Source organism: Lactuca saligna, chromosome 9 (genome assembly GCF_052625555.1).
Source record: "Lactuca saligna cultivar CGN05327 chromosome 9, ASM5262555v1, whole genome shotgun sequence".
In the NCBI taxonomy this organism is placed as follows: domain Eukaryota; kingdom Viridiplantae; phylum Streptophyta; class Magnoliopsida; order Asterales; family Asteraceae; genus Lactuca; species Lactuca saligna.
In genome coordinates, this window is record NC_136425.1 from 180,015,431 (window position 1) to 180,035,525 (window position 20,095).

Consider the following 20,095-nt stretch of genomic DNA (forward strand, 5'->3'; position numbering starts at 1 on the left):
CCTAATGTCAGTGGTTCTAGTGAGATATGAAACTCGTAGACATGAAACCTCATCACATTTTAAGATTTGAGAGAATGGTTCTCCTTATAGCAAGGATGAGGCTTTCTAACGAGTAGGCAGTGTTCCAACGAGCAGAGCAACATTCCAACAATGCGGGCAACAACGACATTGACTGGTTTGGTGGTGTTGCTTTTGATTATCGGTGGTGGTTGTATCTTCTAGTTGCCAAAATCAAATAAGCAAGATGAGAGAGAGAGAGAGAGAGAGATGGTAGGTTTATTTAATTGTTGTGTAAAGACATATAAATACGAAAATGCCCATCATTTTTTAAAGACACGTGAAACTTAACAACATGCTTTAGACGAGCACTAATTTGAGGGACCAAATCTATATGATATGTTAAATTTTGGACCTATTATGCACAAAAGAAAAAATTGGACTCAAAGTACATTTTTAAGATACCGTAAGATTAATGTTGCAATTCACTCTTTAAACAATCATATATAGATTTAAACACTCCAACTGGAAGTGGATCTCAATTGAGGTGGTATGCATTCAAAAAGGTAAAATAGATCATTTCAACCATTCCATGTTGTGACTCCTCTTGTACATGCATTAAGTGTATGAATTAAGGTTTTAGAGCATCCACAATGGTGAGTTCAATAGGAGAATTGAATGAGGTGGCAAGTTCATGTGTCATTCAATGGATAAAACTCTTCCATTGTGAGATGCCACATTAGCATTCAATGAATTTGGAGTTCAATGACCATTAAACTCTTCAATGGGAAAAATGAAAGTTTTAATTCTTAAATATATACTATAAATTATATTTTATAACATTCTATTAAACTTTGTAAAGTTTAATACATTGTAGAGAAAAATATATGAAGTTGTATGGATTGTAGAATGATGATGTGACAATCCATTGAACTCTATGAAGTTCAATGCATTGTCGATGCCCTTAGAATGAACTTTAAAGTTAAACTATTTATGGCTTAGGGAATAAGTAATCATTTGTTTGAATAGGATCCAAGTGAACAGAGGTTATATATATATATATATATATATATATATATATATATATATATATATATATATATATATATATATATATATAAAGGAATAATACCTTTTTATTTTTATTGAACTTTGTATGCATCAAACAGTTTTATCATAATTATTGTTAAAATACAATGCATAGAAGTTTGGTAATTATCTTTTTTTAGTTTATATATAATGATGCTCAATGCTTGCACCCTTAAGCTTTGTATTCAGCCCACAGTTGAGCAACTGACTTCCCTAGCAAGTCCACGAAATAACCGTCATTATAGCCGTTCCTCATCTTCTTATTGAGTTCAGCCACGAACCCACTTCTACGACCATTACAATAGTCTAGAAACCGAGCTGTCACATCGTACCCTTGGTCCCATTTGTTACCTTGCCCTGGCCGAACCCAATGGCTAGGAGCATACCCAGCCTTCAGCCTCACGTAATCCGCAATTCCCTCTATCAATCCTCCCGGAGCTTGACCGTTTCCATTCCATTGCCATACATGAGTCATCTCATGGTAGAGTACTCCGGTAATCTCAGTCTTGACATCACCGGAATAACCCTGAATATACCTCGCGCTGACATGGATCTCATTGCCAGAAGTGTAGGCAACACCATCCATATCATCAATGAACACGTTTACTTGTGCTACATTCTTTCTATCAGCAGCAGTATTTTGTTGGAATGTGGTCCATATGAAGCTTGTGGCGGAACCGAGAGTTTGAGTGGTGTATGCCGCCCCAATGACGTTGTTGAACTTAACACCGCCGGGGGTGGCTGCTGCCCGGTTTGTGACGGAGTAGTCGACTGCTGACGACAGTTGCAGAGCTGCTAAGATTGCAAGGGATGAGAGGAAGAAGGAGATCTTGGTGGCCATTTTTGAAGATAGGGTTAGGTTGTATACGAGGTTGGGTTTATATAGAAGTGGCTTGTGCCTGGTGGTGAACGATAATGCTCATAGTGGGACACGAGCTGAGTCAACACGGCGCAGCCAACAATGGAAACTACAATTGTGACCGACTTGGACATATTCGTCTTTCTTATCTTTTTAATCCTTTTTTTGATATGTTTTGAATAATGAGAATTGAGAAACTAATAGACATTGACTATAGTTTCTTCGTCAAGATTATTTAGTTATTCTGTAAATACAATTACTCTTGTTATCAACTTATTTAGGATTTTTTTTTAACTGAGTTTAATATGTATTTTCGAGATTTTATCATATTTTTACCCATTTATATGATATGTTTCATATTTTAATTACAAAAACATGTTTAATTAATGTTAACGCTCGATTACATTCATCGATATAAAAATATAAATATCATTACAAAAATCTACTTCTTATTCTGTATTTGGTAAAATATTAGCGAGCTGGTAAAGACCGTCACTGGAAAATTTAATTGCGGGCGACTTGGACCTCTTCGTATAGTCAACATTCTTTAAATTATTTATTCAATAATTTATGGATGTTGCAAAAAACGGCAGGACATTTCTTATTTTTATTTTTATTTTCAACATTTAATTGCAAAAAATGTCACATATTATTATTTTCATAAAAATTAAATGGATCATGTAAATGTAGTGATCTAAAAACTATTAAAGTGACTAAAGGATTTGTTTCAACTATATCGAAATATTCTAAGACATTCTATGACGCAGAAATTTTCATTATTCATAATTGCATATGTTCACCGTTGTTTGGATTTGTAGCATTACTACAATATGGCTCATCTCGTCCCCAAATATACTCTAGTTTTTACCATATTATTGAGAAAATAGAAAGATTTCTTTAGGTATATAGCATCATTCCATGGCCATGTAACTTGGGTTATGAAAATACTTAACCCGTCTTTTGGGAGCCAACATCTTCAGGGATTGAGTTTTTAACAAAAAGAGTGTTTTTTAAAAAACTTATATACTCAATAGGAAGAAATTACCAACGACGCGATACACAATCTGTACATGATTCGTCTCTCCGGCGGCACCTCCATCGTCGGCGACAACTCCAACCGGCCACCATTCAACATCCGGCCATACCAAACTCAACCTCTGTCAATCCCCCAACATGCAATTCCATCTCTGGTATTGAACTCCATCTTTGATTTATGTATGGAATAGGTGCTGGTTATAGCAAGAAGATGATTCTATTTCGATTTTTGGTGTAGAAGTTTTGTTAGATTAGATTGCTTAGGTTAGATTTCTGAGAATTCTGAATTCTGAATTTTAAATTCCGTTTACTAATTTCTGAGAATTGAATGAAAGTAGGTTTGATTTTTGATTGCTTGAATATAGCAGAGGTGCTAATTGGGCTTAAGAAGACATGAAATTTGTATTAGTTTATAACAAAAGCCCCTGCCATGTTTGTTGGCTTGGACTTTCGTGTATCAATTTTATCTTGTGTGTATGTTCGTTATTTTACAAAAGAATTCTTTTTGCATAAATACAGAGGAGGTATCGGAGGGTATTGTTGTAGGGAAATGTTAACTGTTTTCTAAGATACTGCTATATTTTGGTGCTAGAAATATGCATCACGAATTGTTGATCAAATTGTAAGAAAGAATGTTAAACATTATATATACTATTAATTGCTAAAAACTTGGTGAATAGGAAACTTTGACAATTCTTATTTCCGCCACATTTTTTTCTTATTTGTACACGCAAGTCTTGGCTTTCTTATTTTGCCACGCACCGAAGTCATTTTGCCCTTGTGACTTCACTTTTGGCTGATGCTTATCTTCTCTTCCTCAAAGTCGGTCCATTCTCCTCCAATATCTATCGCTTCCTCTCCACCGCCTTTCCCTATTTCTTCTTATCTCAATATCCTCCTAATTTCATCCGAAAAGGCTTCCATGTCCCTTGTGATTTCCGGCACTCCACTTTCTTGCACCACTCCGACGATCCCTTTTGTTTCATGCCTTCCAATTATTGAATCGGGTTCCTTCTCTTCTATTGCTCATCTATTTTGCCCTTAATTGAACATTATCTCTCAATTAAACCACCGATCAACCTTGCACTGGAATCCAGAGGGTAAGAATGTATGGCCGGATCTCCGTTCAAGAGTGTCAGAGTACCCTGGCGGATTAAACCTGCAACATAGTGTAGCGTATTGGCTCACTCTAGACCTTTTATCCTCAAACACTCAAACCGCCATTAGAGTTTATAACTCGAGTGAAGTTGACGTCATATTCGTCCCCTTCTTTTCTTCTGTATGCTTCAATCGATTTTCTAGGTTAAACCCTCACCAAAAAACCAACAGGAACAAAAAACTACAAGCTGGTGGGTTGCCGACGGTGAGGTGTTGCAAGGTAGGTCGGTTAAAGGAGTCCAGACCATCTGTTGTTTCCGATTTAGGGGTACTGATTATCACCCACCATCATCTCCACTTCCATAAGTCGATGTCTGATTTCATTTACTTCTTATGTAGGTTTCGATGAATTACATAGGGAGTTCAGGGTCGGCTTTCGCATTTCAGGTATATCACCCATAATTTCGGATTTGAAGTTGCTTAAACTTTGATTTTATTGTAACTTCCATTCATATTTCATCAATTTGATTTTACGTTATATTAATCATTATTTAGAAACGACGTTTTCATATCTTCATTGAGCCCCGATTAGATACTTTCCTTGAAATTCAGATGCTGATATCAAATAGTACATGAGAGCAAGTTGTTGTTCCCAGTGGGGCATGATACGAACCAGTTGGTATAGCATGTATTCGAGTCACAGGTAGACTCCACAAGAGATAAACTCCAATACTGTTTCTTGCATTAAAAGATAAACTCCAATACTGTTTCTTGCATTAAAAGATAGGTCTGATACAATATGATACTTATACAAAACAATAAGGAAACTAAATCACCGACCCAAACATAAAAGATAAACTCCTAAAATAAATAAAACTAATTGTGGAAATAAAAAACTTAAATAAATTACTAAAAAGCCCCTGAGCCCACTTTACTTTCGCCTCCTATAGATCACACCAAAACGACCCAGGACAGGGATCGTATCATTACTCCCCTCCCAAACTCGAACCTTGTCCTTAAGGTTAAATTCGGGAAACTGCCTAATCATCGCTTCCAAAGGCTCCCAAGTTACTTCATATTCTGGTAAATTAGCCCAACGGGTCAAAACTTCCTTTCCAGCTTCCCCATCACGAACTCCTTTAACCTTGCTTGGACTTAGTAAAACCTCCATGTCTTCAGTCAAGGTAGCAGGTAATTGAGACATTGTTGTCCGATTCCCAATCAGTTTGCGGAGCTGTGATACATGAAAGACAACATGTATCCTTGCATTGTCTGGAATTTTTAAGCGATAAGCAACCTTACCGATACGTTCAAGTACCGCAAAAGGTCCAAAATAATGTGGTGCCAATTTCTCATTTCGACGTCTTGCCAATGTGTGTTGACGATAAGGCTTGAGTTTAAGATAAACCCAATCCCCCACCTCATATTCCACGTCCCTCCTATGGAGATCAGCTTGTGCTTTTATGACTTGTTGAGCTCTGATTAAATACCCCATTAATTCTTGTAAAACACGGTCCCTTTCTTCCAAATACTGATCCACATTGCTAACTGGCGTTTTCAAGCTACCATAATATAACAAGCGAGGTGGATCACGGCCATACAAGACATGAAAAGGCATCGTCTTAGTAGACATATGGAATGAAGTATTATACCAATACTCAGCCCACGGTAACCACTTAACCCATCTCTTGGGAGTATCTCCTATAAAACACCGTAAATAAGTCTCCAAGCATCGATTAACTACCTCCGTTTTTCCATCTGTTTGAGAATGATAGGCGGTACTTCTCTTAAGCGTGGTACCCTGCAATCGAAATAGTTACTTCCAAAAATGACTCACGAATACTTTATCTTGGTCCGACACAATAGATATTGGTATCGCATGTAAACGTACTACTTCCTTGACAAAAAGGGTAGCGATAATCGGTGCAGTGTAAGGGTGCTTCACCGGAATAAAATGTGCATACTTGTTGAGACGGTCAACCACCACAAAGATGACTGAGTACCCATCCGATCGAGGTAAGCCATTGATAAAATCCATAGTAACTTCCGACCAAACTGCCGTCGGTAATTCCAAAGGTTGTAATAACCCATTTGGCGCCATTGTCGAATACTTTTGTCGTTGACAAACGTCACACTCCGCTACTAGTTTAGCAATATCACCTTTCATACCCTTCCAATAAACTTCTTGAGCTAATCGTTGGTAAGTTTCTATATCCCCGAATGACCACCCACTACTCCCTCATGCAACTCACTAAACAAAATTGATACCCATTTAGAACGCCTTGGCAAAACTATCTTCCCTTTAAATAGCAATCTTCCTTGCTCAACTGTGTAACCTGCTAGTCTGGATGTACCTGTGATGACCTGTTGTTTTATCAACTGCAACTCATCATCCTTCTTGACATCTCGCCACAACTCTACCCAATCAACCTCACTAGTCGTTATTATCGAGAGTTGTGCTTCGGGGGTCTTCCGTGAGAGCGCATCCGCAACAACATTATCTTTCCCGGGATGGTATTTGATATCAAACTTATATCCCAGTAGTTTGGATAACCACTTTTAATGGTCTTTAGTTATTGTACGTTGCTCCAGGAGATATTTTAAACTTCTCTGATCAGTTCGAACCACAAAGTTCCTTCCTAATAAATAAGGTCGCCACTTCTGAATTGCCATAACTACTGCCATGAGTTCCCGCTCGTAAACTGATTTCAATCTCGCTCGAGCACCCAACGTATGACTAAAAAATGCCAGTGGTCTCCCTTCTTGCATGAGAACCGCCCCTAACCCATATCCGGAAGCATCCGTCTCCAACACGAATTGTTTGTTGAAATCAGGTAATGCTGAAACTGGTACTTATGTCATTGCGGTTTGAAGCTTTTTAAACGCCTCCGAAGCTTCATTAGACCAATTAAAACTATCTTTTTTTAGTTGTTCTGTAAGATCCCATGTGATCTTCCCGTAATCTTTAAAAAACTTACGGTAATAACCTGTCAAACCCAGAAACCCTCTAAGCTCACGAATAGTCTTTGGCATAGGCCACTCGAGCATAACACTGATTTTGAGTGGATCAGCCGACACCCCCTCCTCTGACACGATATATGCAAGATACTCAACTTTCTTTTGCCCAAAAAAACACTTCTTGTTTGCGTACAACATATTATCATGTAGTAATTGTAGGACAATAGACAAGTGTTTATGATGTTCTTGCTCCAATTTGCTATAAATTAAAATATCATCAAAAAACACCAAAACAAATCATCTCAAATAAGGCTGGAATACCTTATTCATCAACGACTGAAACGTAGCTGGTGCATTATGTTGGATTAGTGTCTAAGTCCATAACTATTTTGGTATGTACTTGACCCGATGGTGCATGGTCCTTTTGGGTTGCCTTCACCAAAGCAACTTGATTGGAGAAATATATAGAGAGAGAGGATAATATGATTTATTAATATGTTATAAGAATAATATATTAAAGGAGAAATCATATTTGTTTAATTAATATTGGTCAATAATTAATTAGGAATTAATTTTGTGATCAAGTGTAATTAATTAAACTAGAGGGGCTGATTTGTAATTATGTGATAGTTACAAAATAAGGTAAGGATTATCTTAAATATAGGGTGAACGAATTTGAGGTGATAAGGCCTTAGAATTCGACTATGATAAGGATTCAAGGATTATCTTATGGGTTGCCTTATGAATAAGCAACTAGATAAGGATAATGACTGAAACCCTATCTCTACACCTATATAAACACCCCTTGGCTCATGAATTCGTGTATCTCTTCCCAAGAAGTCCTAAGGACAAATTCTAACCTCTCTCCTCTCTCTTTATACCTTCTCCATTTGCTCTTGGTGTTTGTAAGCCATTAGAGGAGTGACACTTGTGACTCTAAGCCTTCCAAAGTCAAATCAAGGAGATTTGGGATTGTTATTGCTACATAACAATCAAGGTAACATCTTAAACCTAATTATGTTAATATCGATTTCCATATGCTAGAATTAGGGTTTATAGTCTTGGATTCAAAGCATGTACAATAGAGAAACCTAGATCCAAGCATTAGGGTTTGTATGAGCACATAGGATGTCTTATGACCAAAACCCATCAGTGGTATCAGAGCCTAGATTGGTTTCTATTGTATTGATGCATTATATGTTTGAAAAATTCGATTTTTTTTGGCTTATGGAGGCTGGACTTGCCGAGTCCATAGCTGAACTCGCCGAGTCCAGGGTGACTCGACGAGTCAACTCGTCAGATAATGCTTATCTCGGGATTTCTTGCTGTTTTTGCATATGGATAGTTACCTTATCATGTTAGATCAATATTAATCCGATTATATGATATATTTGACTATATTTTTGATCTAAATGAAGATATTTATCAATTAATAAGATAATTGTTTCCTTATAAGATAATTGATTAATTATTTTGAGTAAATTGATAAATTGTTTTGCAAGAAATCATTAAATAAATCAAATATAGATAATTATGTGATTAAATGTTAATTTAAAATTATTTGTTATTTGATCTTTGTTGTTATGAAAAGTTTCATATTTTCCCCTTTAAGTTTTATAGTTTAAATTTGAACCCAAAAGTTTTGAAGTTTTGAAATTTAAATAGTTAAAACCCTAATGTTTTGAAAAAGGTTTCAAAACTTGCCCTCAAGTTTTGGAATTTAAAAGTTGATTAAAAGTTAATTACGAATGTTAAATTCTAAAACCCTAGTAATATTTTGAAAAGTTCAAATACACCCTTATGGTTTTATTAATTAATTAAGGAGTATAATTAAAAGAGATTTAATAAATCCATAAAAGTTTAGGTTAACCATTTAATTGAATTAAAAGTGTAATTGTTAAAGTTAACCACATAGTATTTTAAAAGTGTAAAATGCGCCCTATACTATATATAACATTAAAAGTCTAACATTATATATATGTATAAGTAAAAGTCAGTCTTACCGTTAGTAGGCCTCATTCACGAAGCTGGTCTATAAGGGGTGTTTAAGGAAATTTCCTATAATATGGCGATTGAATGGGTATCCACTCTTACCCACCGCACTCTTGACTAGTGTAGGGTCGTTAGCTGAACGGGTAGGATAGGACGAAACCTTCCATTATAAGTATAATGAATTACTAAAGTAACTAAATGTTTTTCTAATTCCCAATCTTAGTTACTTAGGCAAAAGTGAATTGATGAAATTCCATGAAATTACACTTTGTGCCCTTGCGAAGACGTTAGTGGAGCGTGTGTGGTTTACCGGCACACTAAATGGTTCTAAGCAAAGGTAGTAAAGGGTGACTCAATGTTTGTTATAGTTCGGTGGAGCGTGTGTGGTTTACCGGCACATCGAATAGGTGATTGTAACATGTGAGGGCACCATGTAAGTTTGCATGGTTATTCACACCCGCTTTGTGAACCTCGGCATCCCAGTCACAAACAAGAGGGGCATATCGAGATTTAAACATGCCATTGAAATGTTCAATGAATCTCAAAGGATCTAGGAGTTTTCATAGATTTAAAACTTAAATTTCTTTTTTGTTTTTCATGGTGGAAATTAGTGAATCATCATTCACTTACCTTCAAATGTTCTGCAATTTGGGTTACGGCATCCCTCTCCCGAGTTGTAGAATATTGTGTTGGGTCCTAGCCTTGGAATTTCATTTGGGTGATTTACCAAGGACTCAATCAATCAACTAACTTGAATTTGTTTTCTCCCGTTTTGTAGATGTCAAAGTTCGACAACTATGGTCTTCCCGAATCCCGTGGAACAAGTATTCCACATGAAGATGATATTCCACGTTTCGATCGAGGAACAAGAAATCATGCTTCACTTCCTCCTCCTCCTCCAATTATTCTCTCTAACCCACAAGATTGTAAAATTGAAAGGTTCAATATCACTCAAGCCCTTTTGGCGAGTAAACATAAAGAAGGAAAGTCGGTGTGTGCACACGTCTTAGGGATGAAGTCACACATTGATAGGTTAAGAATGATGGGATCCGTTGTCGGTGAAGCGATGACTGTTGATTGGGTTCTTCAGTCACTTCCTAACTCGTATAGTGAGTTCGTAAGAGAGTACTATATGATGAACCACGACGTGACCCTTATTGATCTTACCTATATGCTTATTGCTGCTGAATCAGCAATGGTTTGGCGCAATAGAAAAAGCAAAGTTGATTGGTGAATCTACCTTCAAGACCTCTATGGATATAGACAATGGCAATGAAAGACATGCAATAATCGAAAAGTTTGATCATAAGAGAAAGGCAATGTCTGAAGTAGTTCCATGTGTTGTTCCAAAAAAGTCAATTTGCTTTTATTGCCAAGAGAAGGGGCATTAGAGACGAAGTTGCCCTATTTACCTAAGAGATCTAAGAGATGGGAGAGTCAAAAGTATGACTACGCTTCAGGTAAAATCCACTATCTAATTCCGTTAAGTTCCTATTCATTGATTCTTAATACATGATGTGATAAGATTGCATTTGAATGTTTTGAAGGATCGGTGAAAAGAAAGGAAGCTTGATAAGAGAGCAAGATGAATCTAATCACAAGAGATGGATCTCGTTCGCATGGACTTGAAGATTGGATTTTGAGCTTAGATAGTTATGATAGAGTTGTTAGAAATTTTCCTTTTACATAGTTTTCAATAGATTTTGCATTGTAAGGACAAATGTTTTTCCGCTGCTTTTATAAATAAAATAAATTTTGTTTGACTTATTTATTTATTTGTTTACTTCCTTGCAATGAAATCGTTATGAAAATTGATGCTTGTATATTTCTACAACGAATGGATATGATTCTTAGTTATGTTATTTATGGAAATGTCGAGAATTTACCAAATAGGGAGAGTTTCTCATCGCCCAAAGTTTCAATTGGACAGAAATTTGGAATCACGTAACTTGGTTGCATGATGAATGAGAAATTTCATATTTGATAATTAGACAAATTCGTTGACAAAGTGTCAAGTGAAGGACTAGTAGATCGAGTACACAAAGTTGTATGTTGATCAAGTTCACCATAAGAGTAACAAAGATATTCGTCATGATTTACTAAAGGTTTAGTAAATATGATTATACTTACAAGATTAAGTGTAATTCTGAATTGATTAAAGGGTTTAGATCAATAGTAGAACGAATAAGAAGAATCAAGTAGGCAGAAAAATAAAAGTTTCTCCATTCTAAGAAGGGAGAGTAGCTTTTATGCTTTATAATGGGTCTTAATGATTAAGAACTATATCTCAATTGATCCTCTAGGTGAGTCTTAGTACAATTGTATGTTTAAGAAGAGGAATCAAGGATTGAAGAAATGGTTAAATCAAGAAGTCTATCATACTTCGTTCCAATAACAAGTCTTAAAGTTAAGATTGTGACAATGAGTGAAAAGTATTAAAGGTTTATAACATTCATCAAATGTGGAAAGTTGTGATGTCTTGAATAAGACAAAGACCGACTAGGACCAATTTATGAAGTGTTTTGATAAAAACTACACTAACTCTTGAATATTTGTTTGTCAAGAAATGGTTATTGACAAAACAATCTTATATGTCAAGGAGTCAGTGGGAGTCTTAATGGTCTTGAAAGGTTTCAAGAACAAATCAAATAAACCTTATCGATCATCACTAGCACACGAGTTGAGGTTTACAACCTATCGTGTTGACATTATTTTGTTTCTGTGCTGTTTCCAATTAAGTTAATTATGCATGTGAGTTCTATGAGTTCTCATTTTGAACGCATAAAAGGTAAAGCACCTTGATCAATGAAAGGTACATTGACAGGAAGAAGGTGAGATGCTTAACTACTTGGAAGACGTGGTGGGCAGCTGTGCTACCATAAGGCAAGAAATCAAGATTAAGAAAGTTCAGTCCATATAAGTTTGAATTTGTCGTAAACTTTGGTTTTAAAAAATTCACATGGATAGGAACAAATACACCATTTAAATCTAAGTATCATAAGATTTCCTCCTTCATGAAAATGATTGTGAGGAAATGCTTTCACTAAGAAAGATTTTAAGAAGATAGTGATTGTAAAGTTGCATTCTCGAATTCGATTATGGTTACGGTATCCCTTTCCATAATTTGAATTGTGAGGTTTGGCAATTAGTCTTGATTGTTTAAGACACACATATGAACTATCTAAGGCAAAGGTGTATAAATTCAAGAAGCCTTGATAAAAGATTATCAAAGCACTAAGTATTAGAAACATGGACTTAAGAAACTCAATATGTATTGTCTTTCTGAAAGTTAAGATGCTTATGAATACATGTCGAAGCTATTAGGAGCATAAGTTTTATGTTTTATAGTAATCATCATGATAGTGGGAGCATAAAAGTTATGATTGTATAGGAAAGTTTTGCAAGTTGGCAATATTAATTATAGAAAACAAGAGTTATACCTTGCAAAGTCGTAAGGGTTGTAAAGTTGTTTTGCTATAATTAAGCGAGAGAATATTATGCTTCGTTTCAAATCTAAAGGATTAGGTTGAGAAATGTTGATAATATTAGTCAAAGGTACATAGTGAGTTCTTAAAATTTCGATTATGATTACGACAATCCTTTTCACAATTCGAATTTTGAGAACATAGCAAATAAAACATTATGCATCGTGTCCCATACGCTTCGGGTATAGGATCGATTGCAAATGCTTTAATGTTTGACCATTCTAAAATTTTCCAAATGTCTAGCGTATTTAGCGGGAAAAGGAACTAGAATTGGTTTTGACTAAAATAATTAAACAACTATCAAAGGACAATCCAAAGTTCGACGAGGATTGGTTGCTTGTGAGTAGTTGGAAGCATGGTATTAATGGACCATATTGACATTATGATGAATAGAAAAGATTCTATTAAAAAATGAGTTGTCATATGGAACATATGGAAGCGTGTCTATACTGGGAAGTAAATATTGAAAATCTATGACTAGATTAGAAACTTTATGCAAAAGGATGTTCAAAGAAATGTACTTTGAGTGAGAGACATCATATTTAAGGAATTTTCTTGTAACAATCTCCGATAGAGGACTTTGTAATATCATTGGCAATAGTCTATGTGACTTTGGTGCAATGATATTACAAAAGGATCTTTGCATAGGATGTCAGAATCTAGCATATTCTATAAGTAGCAAGAATTTGATATTCTTTCACTTATGTAAAAGGATTTGGAGTTGTGAAATGAGAATGATTGGAAACGTGTTCAATGTGATCTATTTCACAAAGTAAGGACCATAGGTAAACATTGTGTGCATGCTAGGAGCATGGGACAAGTGTAATAATTCAAGTAAGAAGTTGATTACCCGAAACGACAAATAATGAGTAATCGATATGGTGATAAATAAAATGTGTTTTATTTATGCTCAAAGGGTTGAGGCCATATGGGATTAGTATTATTCTTGTGTTTCACTTTGCATGTTTTGACTTCCAGAATAATTGAGTTTATTAAGAATAATCGAATTATTCGAACAGGCCACAGTCGTTCATATGTTGGAAGTAGATATGAATGAAGACTGTTGTGAATTGGTGTGTGGATTGTCTAGAAGAGTATTTGACATAAGCAAATGTTTGCTGCAACGTTCATGAGTGCTTACGAATATGATTTGAGCATTGGATTAAACCCACGCTCGCTTGGATCACTCCATGAATTGTATTACGAGTGATTGGTGAGACGATAACATATTATATTCTTGAAATCGAGATGTGTGAGTTGTATCTTTCTAATTGGTTGCACATTGATAATATGAAAACACACTAGTAACTTGGTGTTATAAAACATATTGTTGTGTGTAATTCGGTGGGTGAGTGCAAGCAAGAATTGTATCAAAGTTTATCCGTTCCTTTTATTCAAAGTAGAATAAAAGCGATATCTTTGGGCCCCTCGATGGTTTAGTGATGACAAACGTAAATGCTCGGCCGGGCTAGGGATAATTTTATTTGTTCAATTAGTCTGTCGTCATAAATCAGAAATCGAGAAGTAGTACAAAGAGAATGATTTGAAATCATCTCATACGATATCTAGAATGGAGGAATATATGATCCCTTATCTAAGGACACGTGTATCTGATATGATCAGAGTTGACAACGGCTTTGGAAAGCTACGATTGCAGATCAGGATCTGAAGTCATACGCAGAATAGTTGTTAGACTTATCCAAGTGGGAGACTGTTGGATTAGTGTCTAAGTCCATAACTATTTTGGTATGTACTTGACCCGATGGTGCATGGTCCTTTTGGGTTGCCTTCACCAAAGCAACTTGATTGGAGAAATATATAGAGAGAGAGGATAATATGATTTATTAATATGTTATAAGAATAATATATTAAAGGAGAAATCATATTTGTTTAATTAATATTGGTCAATAATTAATTAGGAATTAATTTTGTGATCAAGTGTAATTAATTAAACTAGAGGGGCTGATTTGTAATTATGTGATAGTTACAAAATAAGGTAAGGATTATCTTAAATATAGGGTGAACGAATTTGAGGTGATAAGGCCTTAGAATTCGACTATGATAAGGATTCAAGGATTATCTTATGGGTTGCCTTATGAATAAGCAACTAGATAAGGATAATGACTGAAACCCTATCTCTACACCTATATAAACACCCCTTGGCTCATGAATTCGTGTATCTCTTCCCAAGAAGTCCTAAGGACGAATTCTAACCTCTCTCCTCTCTCTTTATACCTTCTCCATTTTCTCTTGGTGTTTATAAGCCATTAGAGGAGTGACACTTGTGACTCTAAGCCTTCCAAAGTCAGATCAAGGAGATTTGGGATTGTTATTGCTACATAACAATCAAGGTAACATCTTAAACCTAATTATATGTTAATATCGATTTCCATATGCTAGAATTAGGGTTTATAGTCTTGGATTCAAAGCATGTACAATAGAGAAACCTAGATCCAAGCATTAGGGTTTGTATGAGCACATAGGATGTCTTATGACCAAAACCCATCACATTAGTCAAACCAAACGACATAACCAAGAATTCATAGTGCCCTTCATGCGTACGAAATGTGGTTTTATGAACATCTTCGGCCTTAATTTTGATTTGATGATACCCCGACTTCAAGTCGAGTTTAGAAAACACCACCGCTCCGTGTAACTCGTCTAATAGTTCATCAATGACCGGAATTGGAAATTTATCCAACACCGTGGCTTTATTGAGTGCACGGTAATCCATGCAAAAACGCCAACCTCCATCTTTTTTCTTAATCAGAATAACGAGACTTGAAATGGGTTGTTGCTGGGTTGAATAATTTCGGCATCTAACATCTCTTTCACCAATCTTTCTATCTCGTCTTTTTGAGCATGTGGATATCGATATGGGCGCACACTAATAGGTGCACTGCCTTCCTTGAGGACAATCGCATGTTCATGGCTCCATTGAGGAGGAATCCCAGAAGGCATCTCAAACACTCCACTGTAGGTGTTAATTATAGATTGAATCCCTACTGAGATTTTCATCTCCAGGCCTGTTTCTTCTTTCACGTTTAAGTGGACCAGGTACCCCTCTACTTCGTGTTACAATATCTTACAAAGTGTTTTACAAGAGGTTAGAGTCTTAGATAAAATAGGATCATCTTTAATGGTTACAAGACGATTTTCATCCCAGAATTGCATCCAGAGCTCGTGCCAATTCATTGTCATGTCACCCAAGGTCTATAACCATTTTATGCCTAAAATCACGTCTGATCCGCCAAGTTCAAAAGGTAGGAATTCTTCAATTATTTGTAATTCTGGTAAATTTAACATGATTCCCTTGCAGGTTCCCCAACTAGTAACCATCATCTCATTACCCAGTTTCACTTTGACTGCATTGGTACCGGAAGCCTCCACTCCTAGCAACTTAATTAGTTTGGTAGAAACAAAATTATAGGTGGCTCCACTGTCTATAAGCACCACCACTTCCATGCCTCCCATCTCTCCTTTTACTTTCATCGTGTGTGGTGGGGTGAGTCCGCTGACTAAATTTAACGATACTTCAGCAATATCAAAATGTGCATGTTCTGTGTCATCTTCTCCCCCTTCGCTTCCTTCTTTTTCTTCTTCTTCTTCAATAATCAACACTTGTAATGTTTTGCTAGGACAACGATGTCCCGGTCCAAACTTTCCATTACACCTAAAGCATAAACCCTTTGCTCGTTTCTTTGTGATTTCTGTTTCAATGAAACGTTAAAATGGACCTATGTATCCCCCTTCCTCCTTGACTGTTGCTTAGTTGCCAACTGATAATGGCGTGCCGGTTTTGAATTGACTGCTGGTGCTGCCTCTTATTGTTCCACCCCATGTTTTTGACGCTCCACCGTTCTTATTTTCTTCGATTCTTGCCGATGCCTTCATGGCCTTTGATAAACTTTTGGGTTCCATTATTCTTACCGCTGATCTCAACTCGGGTTTCAATCCCTTAATAAATGTTGCTTCCAAAACCTCTTCAGGAAAGTCAAGCATTTGTCCAGATAATTTCTCAAATTCGCACACATAGTCACGAGCCATTCCTACTTGTTGAATCGATAAGAATTGTTGACAAACATTACCTTCATATGATGGTTGAAAACGAACAAGTAGTTTCTTCTTGAGATTTTCCCTTGTATGGCATGATGATCGTGCCTCCACCCATCGATACTATGCAAGTGCAGCCCCTTCCATGCATAAACCTGCTGCCCTCAATTGATCCTTCTCGTTGATCCCCTGCAGTTCAAAGTACCTCTCAACCCAATAAATCCATCCATACGCATCTTCTCCTGAAAAGATAGGCATCTTGATTTTTCGCGAATCAGGTAATGAGTCCCTGTTATTTCCTTTGTAAAAACCAGAACCCATGTGACCACCCGAACCCTTCGATTTGTCATCATCGCTGTCCGAAGACTCTCTCTCACTATCGAACTCATTCTTTTTTTTTTGCATTGCTACCTCCACCCGATGGCTTTCTGCTTCCTCCCTCATCTTGGTTACATCGGACTCAAGCAGTCCAATGCGATCGGTATTATTGAGCTTTGTTCCCATCTCCCAAAAAAATATTTGATGAATAGTGCCGATGTAAACAATATTCGATGAATAGTATCGCATGAACAGTAATTCCGATGAACAGTATGCACGTGAATAGTAATTCCGATGAACAGTGTCGTTGCCAGAATCATGTTGCTCTAATACCAATTGATACGAACCAGTTAGTATAGCCTGTATTCTAGTCACGGGTAGACTCCACAAAATATAAACTCCAATACTGTTTCTTTTATCAAAAGATAGGTCTAATACAATATGATACTTATAGCAAACAAAAAGGAAACTAAATCACCGACCCAAACATAAAAGATAAACTCCTAAAATAAATAAAACTAATTGCTAAAATAAGCAAACTTAAATAAATTACTAAAAAACCCCTGAGCCCACTTTATTTTCGCCTCTTATAGATCACACCAAAACGACACGGGACAGGGATCGTATCAGGGCATCCATCAGTAAGATTTGTTTCTCTCATGACTCAAACTTTATCTCAGAATGATTTCCCAAATCCATCTATGGCTATGTTTCTACTTTTGTCATATTTGGTTAAAACTTTTTAAATATATGTAGCCTTTTTATTTCGTATATCAATAGTGATTTAACTTGCAAGCAGCGAAGCAGGAATTTTGCTAGAATTTTAGATTTAATAATAACATAGGCATATAATTTTTGTTCTTCTATGCATCTATCAAACACATAATTTAAGAGATGGGGGCTTAGGCTACCTTGGAAAAGGTGTTTCCAAGGTAACCTAATACTCTGGAATCTAAATTGATGTGTTTTGTTTACTTTTAGACACTTTCCATTGTCTATTTAAACTATGTTTTGCATTCTATGATTTGGTTGCTTCCAATGTGAATACCATTATTGATCTTGCTATTATAGACAACGTTTGTTTCATCAATTCACTCTTTCCCTCAATATCAATCTAAATATTACTATTTTAGTTGACATACATAATGTAAACATATATGTTCATATTACAGGACCCAACTGATCAAACTGGTATTGATAACTATATGGTTCAAAAACATGATGGAACTAAGAACGAGGAGGGCTGATGCAAGCAAAAGTTAAAGTATAGTCTCAACTTTCACATCTTAAATTTTGTTTTTTTTTTAATTTTTTTTTATAAATGATCTACTTTGTTGTATATGCCAAGATAATTGTTGAATGTGGTGACAAAGTTCAAATTGTTGGAGATGATCTTTTGGTCACTAATCCAACGGTAAGTTTTCCAAAATTCAATTTGAAGTTTTGTGAAGGGTAAAATCATCATTTTAAAAGATTTAACGATCCATAGACCACCAAGGGAACCCAAAAGATTAGTATACCAGAATGACCCAAAGACAAAGAGGCAGTCGGTTTCTTCCAATTTTGTTGTCTTTGGAGTTAAATTATTTGGTTTGAAATTGGTTTAACAAATTTCAAGAATTTTTTTTGGTTTTTTTAATTAACTTTGTCTATTGGATTTTTTATTTTATAGAGGTGAATAATATGTTTATTTTTTTTACAGTGGCGAAACAAACTCACAAGAGAAGACAACCAGTCCCCTCCATGGATGCAGTATACTACATCCAACCAACAAAAGAAAAGTAAATTACTTTATCTTTTTTTATAAAATCAACAACTTATAGTATCTTAATTGTGTTCTTTTATGCTTCTGTTAAAATACATATAGTCTTCACGTCTTATTGGCTGACATGGTTGGAAAAGCGCATTTATATAAAGAGTATGTGAAAGATCATACACCTTTTTTTTATGTTATAAATCCTATATCCAAGACTATTAATATCATTGAAGTTTACAACTTCATTTATTTATGCTTTTAGAGCTTATGTATTCTTCAGTTCATCTGTTTCAAAAGAATTGGTTGCTAACATGTGAGGGAATTTGCAGATGAACTTGGAATACTTTGCCATTCATAGCTAGGAATATAATCTCATTTACATAAGTTAATTTACTTTTTTAATAAGATTTATTTAAGTTAAAATTATACAATAATAGTGTTTTATCACTGATCATGAGAGCACGTTGGAAGAACTTTATGGGTATGAAGAATTTTCCCGACAAGGAGATGAATATTTAACTGCCATGGCCAATCGTATTGCAACTGTATTTGCTTCAATGTTGGTATGATCTTATAAAAGTTCATTTTTTTTACCTATCTATTTATCAAATATAAAGCGTAAAATAGCAACGTATTTATATTTATTTTCATATAACAGTTTAGTTTAACCCATAATAGCAATGTACTCATATTTTGTATTATGTATTAAAGAAAATGTAAATACATTGTTATTGTGAGTTACATATTACTATTATTGTTGACAAATGTGAACATGTTGTTATTATGGGTAAATAAATGTAACTATGAGTAAAAAAATAAAGTACATTGTCAATATTTTTAACATGAGTATGTTTCTATTTCTTACAATTTACTCATATTTGTTTAGGAGTTCCCATTTGTGCGTTACAGAGCTGCCATGTCACTTGACACCAAAACAATGACAACATTTTGTGATCTAATCCCTACAAAACTTGTTGCTACTGTTTAGTATAATCTTATGAAATATAGAACTCTCAACCACCTCCCACAAATTGAAACATGTGATTTGCTTATTTCTATGTAATATGTAATATGTTTTCATTAATATAATACTACGTTCTACCATTTGCTACAGCTTGAAATAAGGAAAAAAAACAAACAAACAAACAAACACAGTGCCAAAGGCGCATGTAATTCCCCTCTAGTTAATAACAAAACTAAAAAAAAAAGTGAGAAATTTATATTAAAAAAACCAAACGTCAAATACAGTGAAGATTTTTGTGAGTTATGAATATTGGTTTTTTTTCATGTCAATTGTGTGAAAGAAAAGAAAGGAACATGAAACATTTTCTAAATGTTTGATAAATAACCCATTTTAATAAATAAGTTTAAAAAGTACACCTATTGGGTAAATAAGTTTTTCAAAAATACCTATTTGGTTAAAAACTCTTTAGAGATTATATGTATTCCTAGAAA

At 35.3% G+C, this 20,095-nt stretch overlaps 2 protein-coding genes across 10 annotated transcripts; one reads left to right on the forward strand and one right to left on the reverse strand.

Moving 5' to 3' along the window:
• Positions 1-1,116: 1,116 nt before the first annotated feature.
• LOC145015916 (uncharacterized) lies at positions 1,117-1,930 on the reverse strand. The gene has a single exon (XM_078974388.1). It carries the CDS (start codon positions 1,925-1,927, stop codon positions 1,259-1,261), a length of 669 nt encoding a protein of 222 aa, XP_078830514.1. The 5' UTR covers positions 1,928-1,930; the 3' UTR covers positions 1,117-1,258.
• A 1,809-nt stretch (positions 1,931-3,739) lies between these two features.
• Positions 3,740-19,744, forward strand: LOC145014276 (SNARE-interacting protein KEULE-like). Of its 9 annotated transcripts, none has more exons than XR_013665471.1 (7): positions 3,741-4,406; positions 4,478-4,525; positions 18,057-18,148; positions 18,233-18,298; positions 18,587-18,665; positions 18,752-19,203; positions 19,527-19,744. XR_013665471.1 is itself a non-coding variant. In XM_078972661.1 (6 exons), exons 3-6 carry the CDS (start codon positions 18,273-18,275, stop codon positions 19,626-19,628), a joined length of 333 nt encoding a protein of 110 aa, XP_078828787.1. In that variant the 5' UTR covers positions 14,529-14,864; positions 18,057-18,148; positions 18,233-18,272; the 3' UTR covers positions 19,629-19,744. The 9 variants fall into 9 exon arrangements, 1 of the variants encoding a protein (XP_078828787.1); XR_013665469.1 differs by lacking the exons at positions 3,741-4,406; positions 4,478-4,525 and adding an exon at positions 14,502-14,864 and having other exon boundaries at positions 18,752-18,802; positions 19,078-19,203; XR_013665473.1 differs by lacking the exon at positions 18,233-18,298 and having other exon boundaries at positions 3,740-4,406.
• The last annotated feature ends 351 nt before the right edge of the window (positions 19,745-20,095 follow it).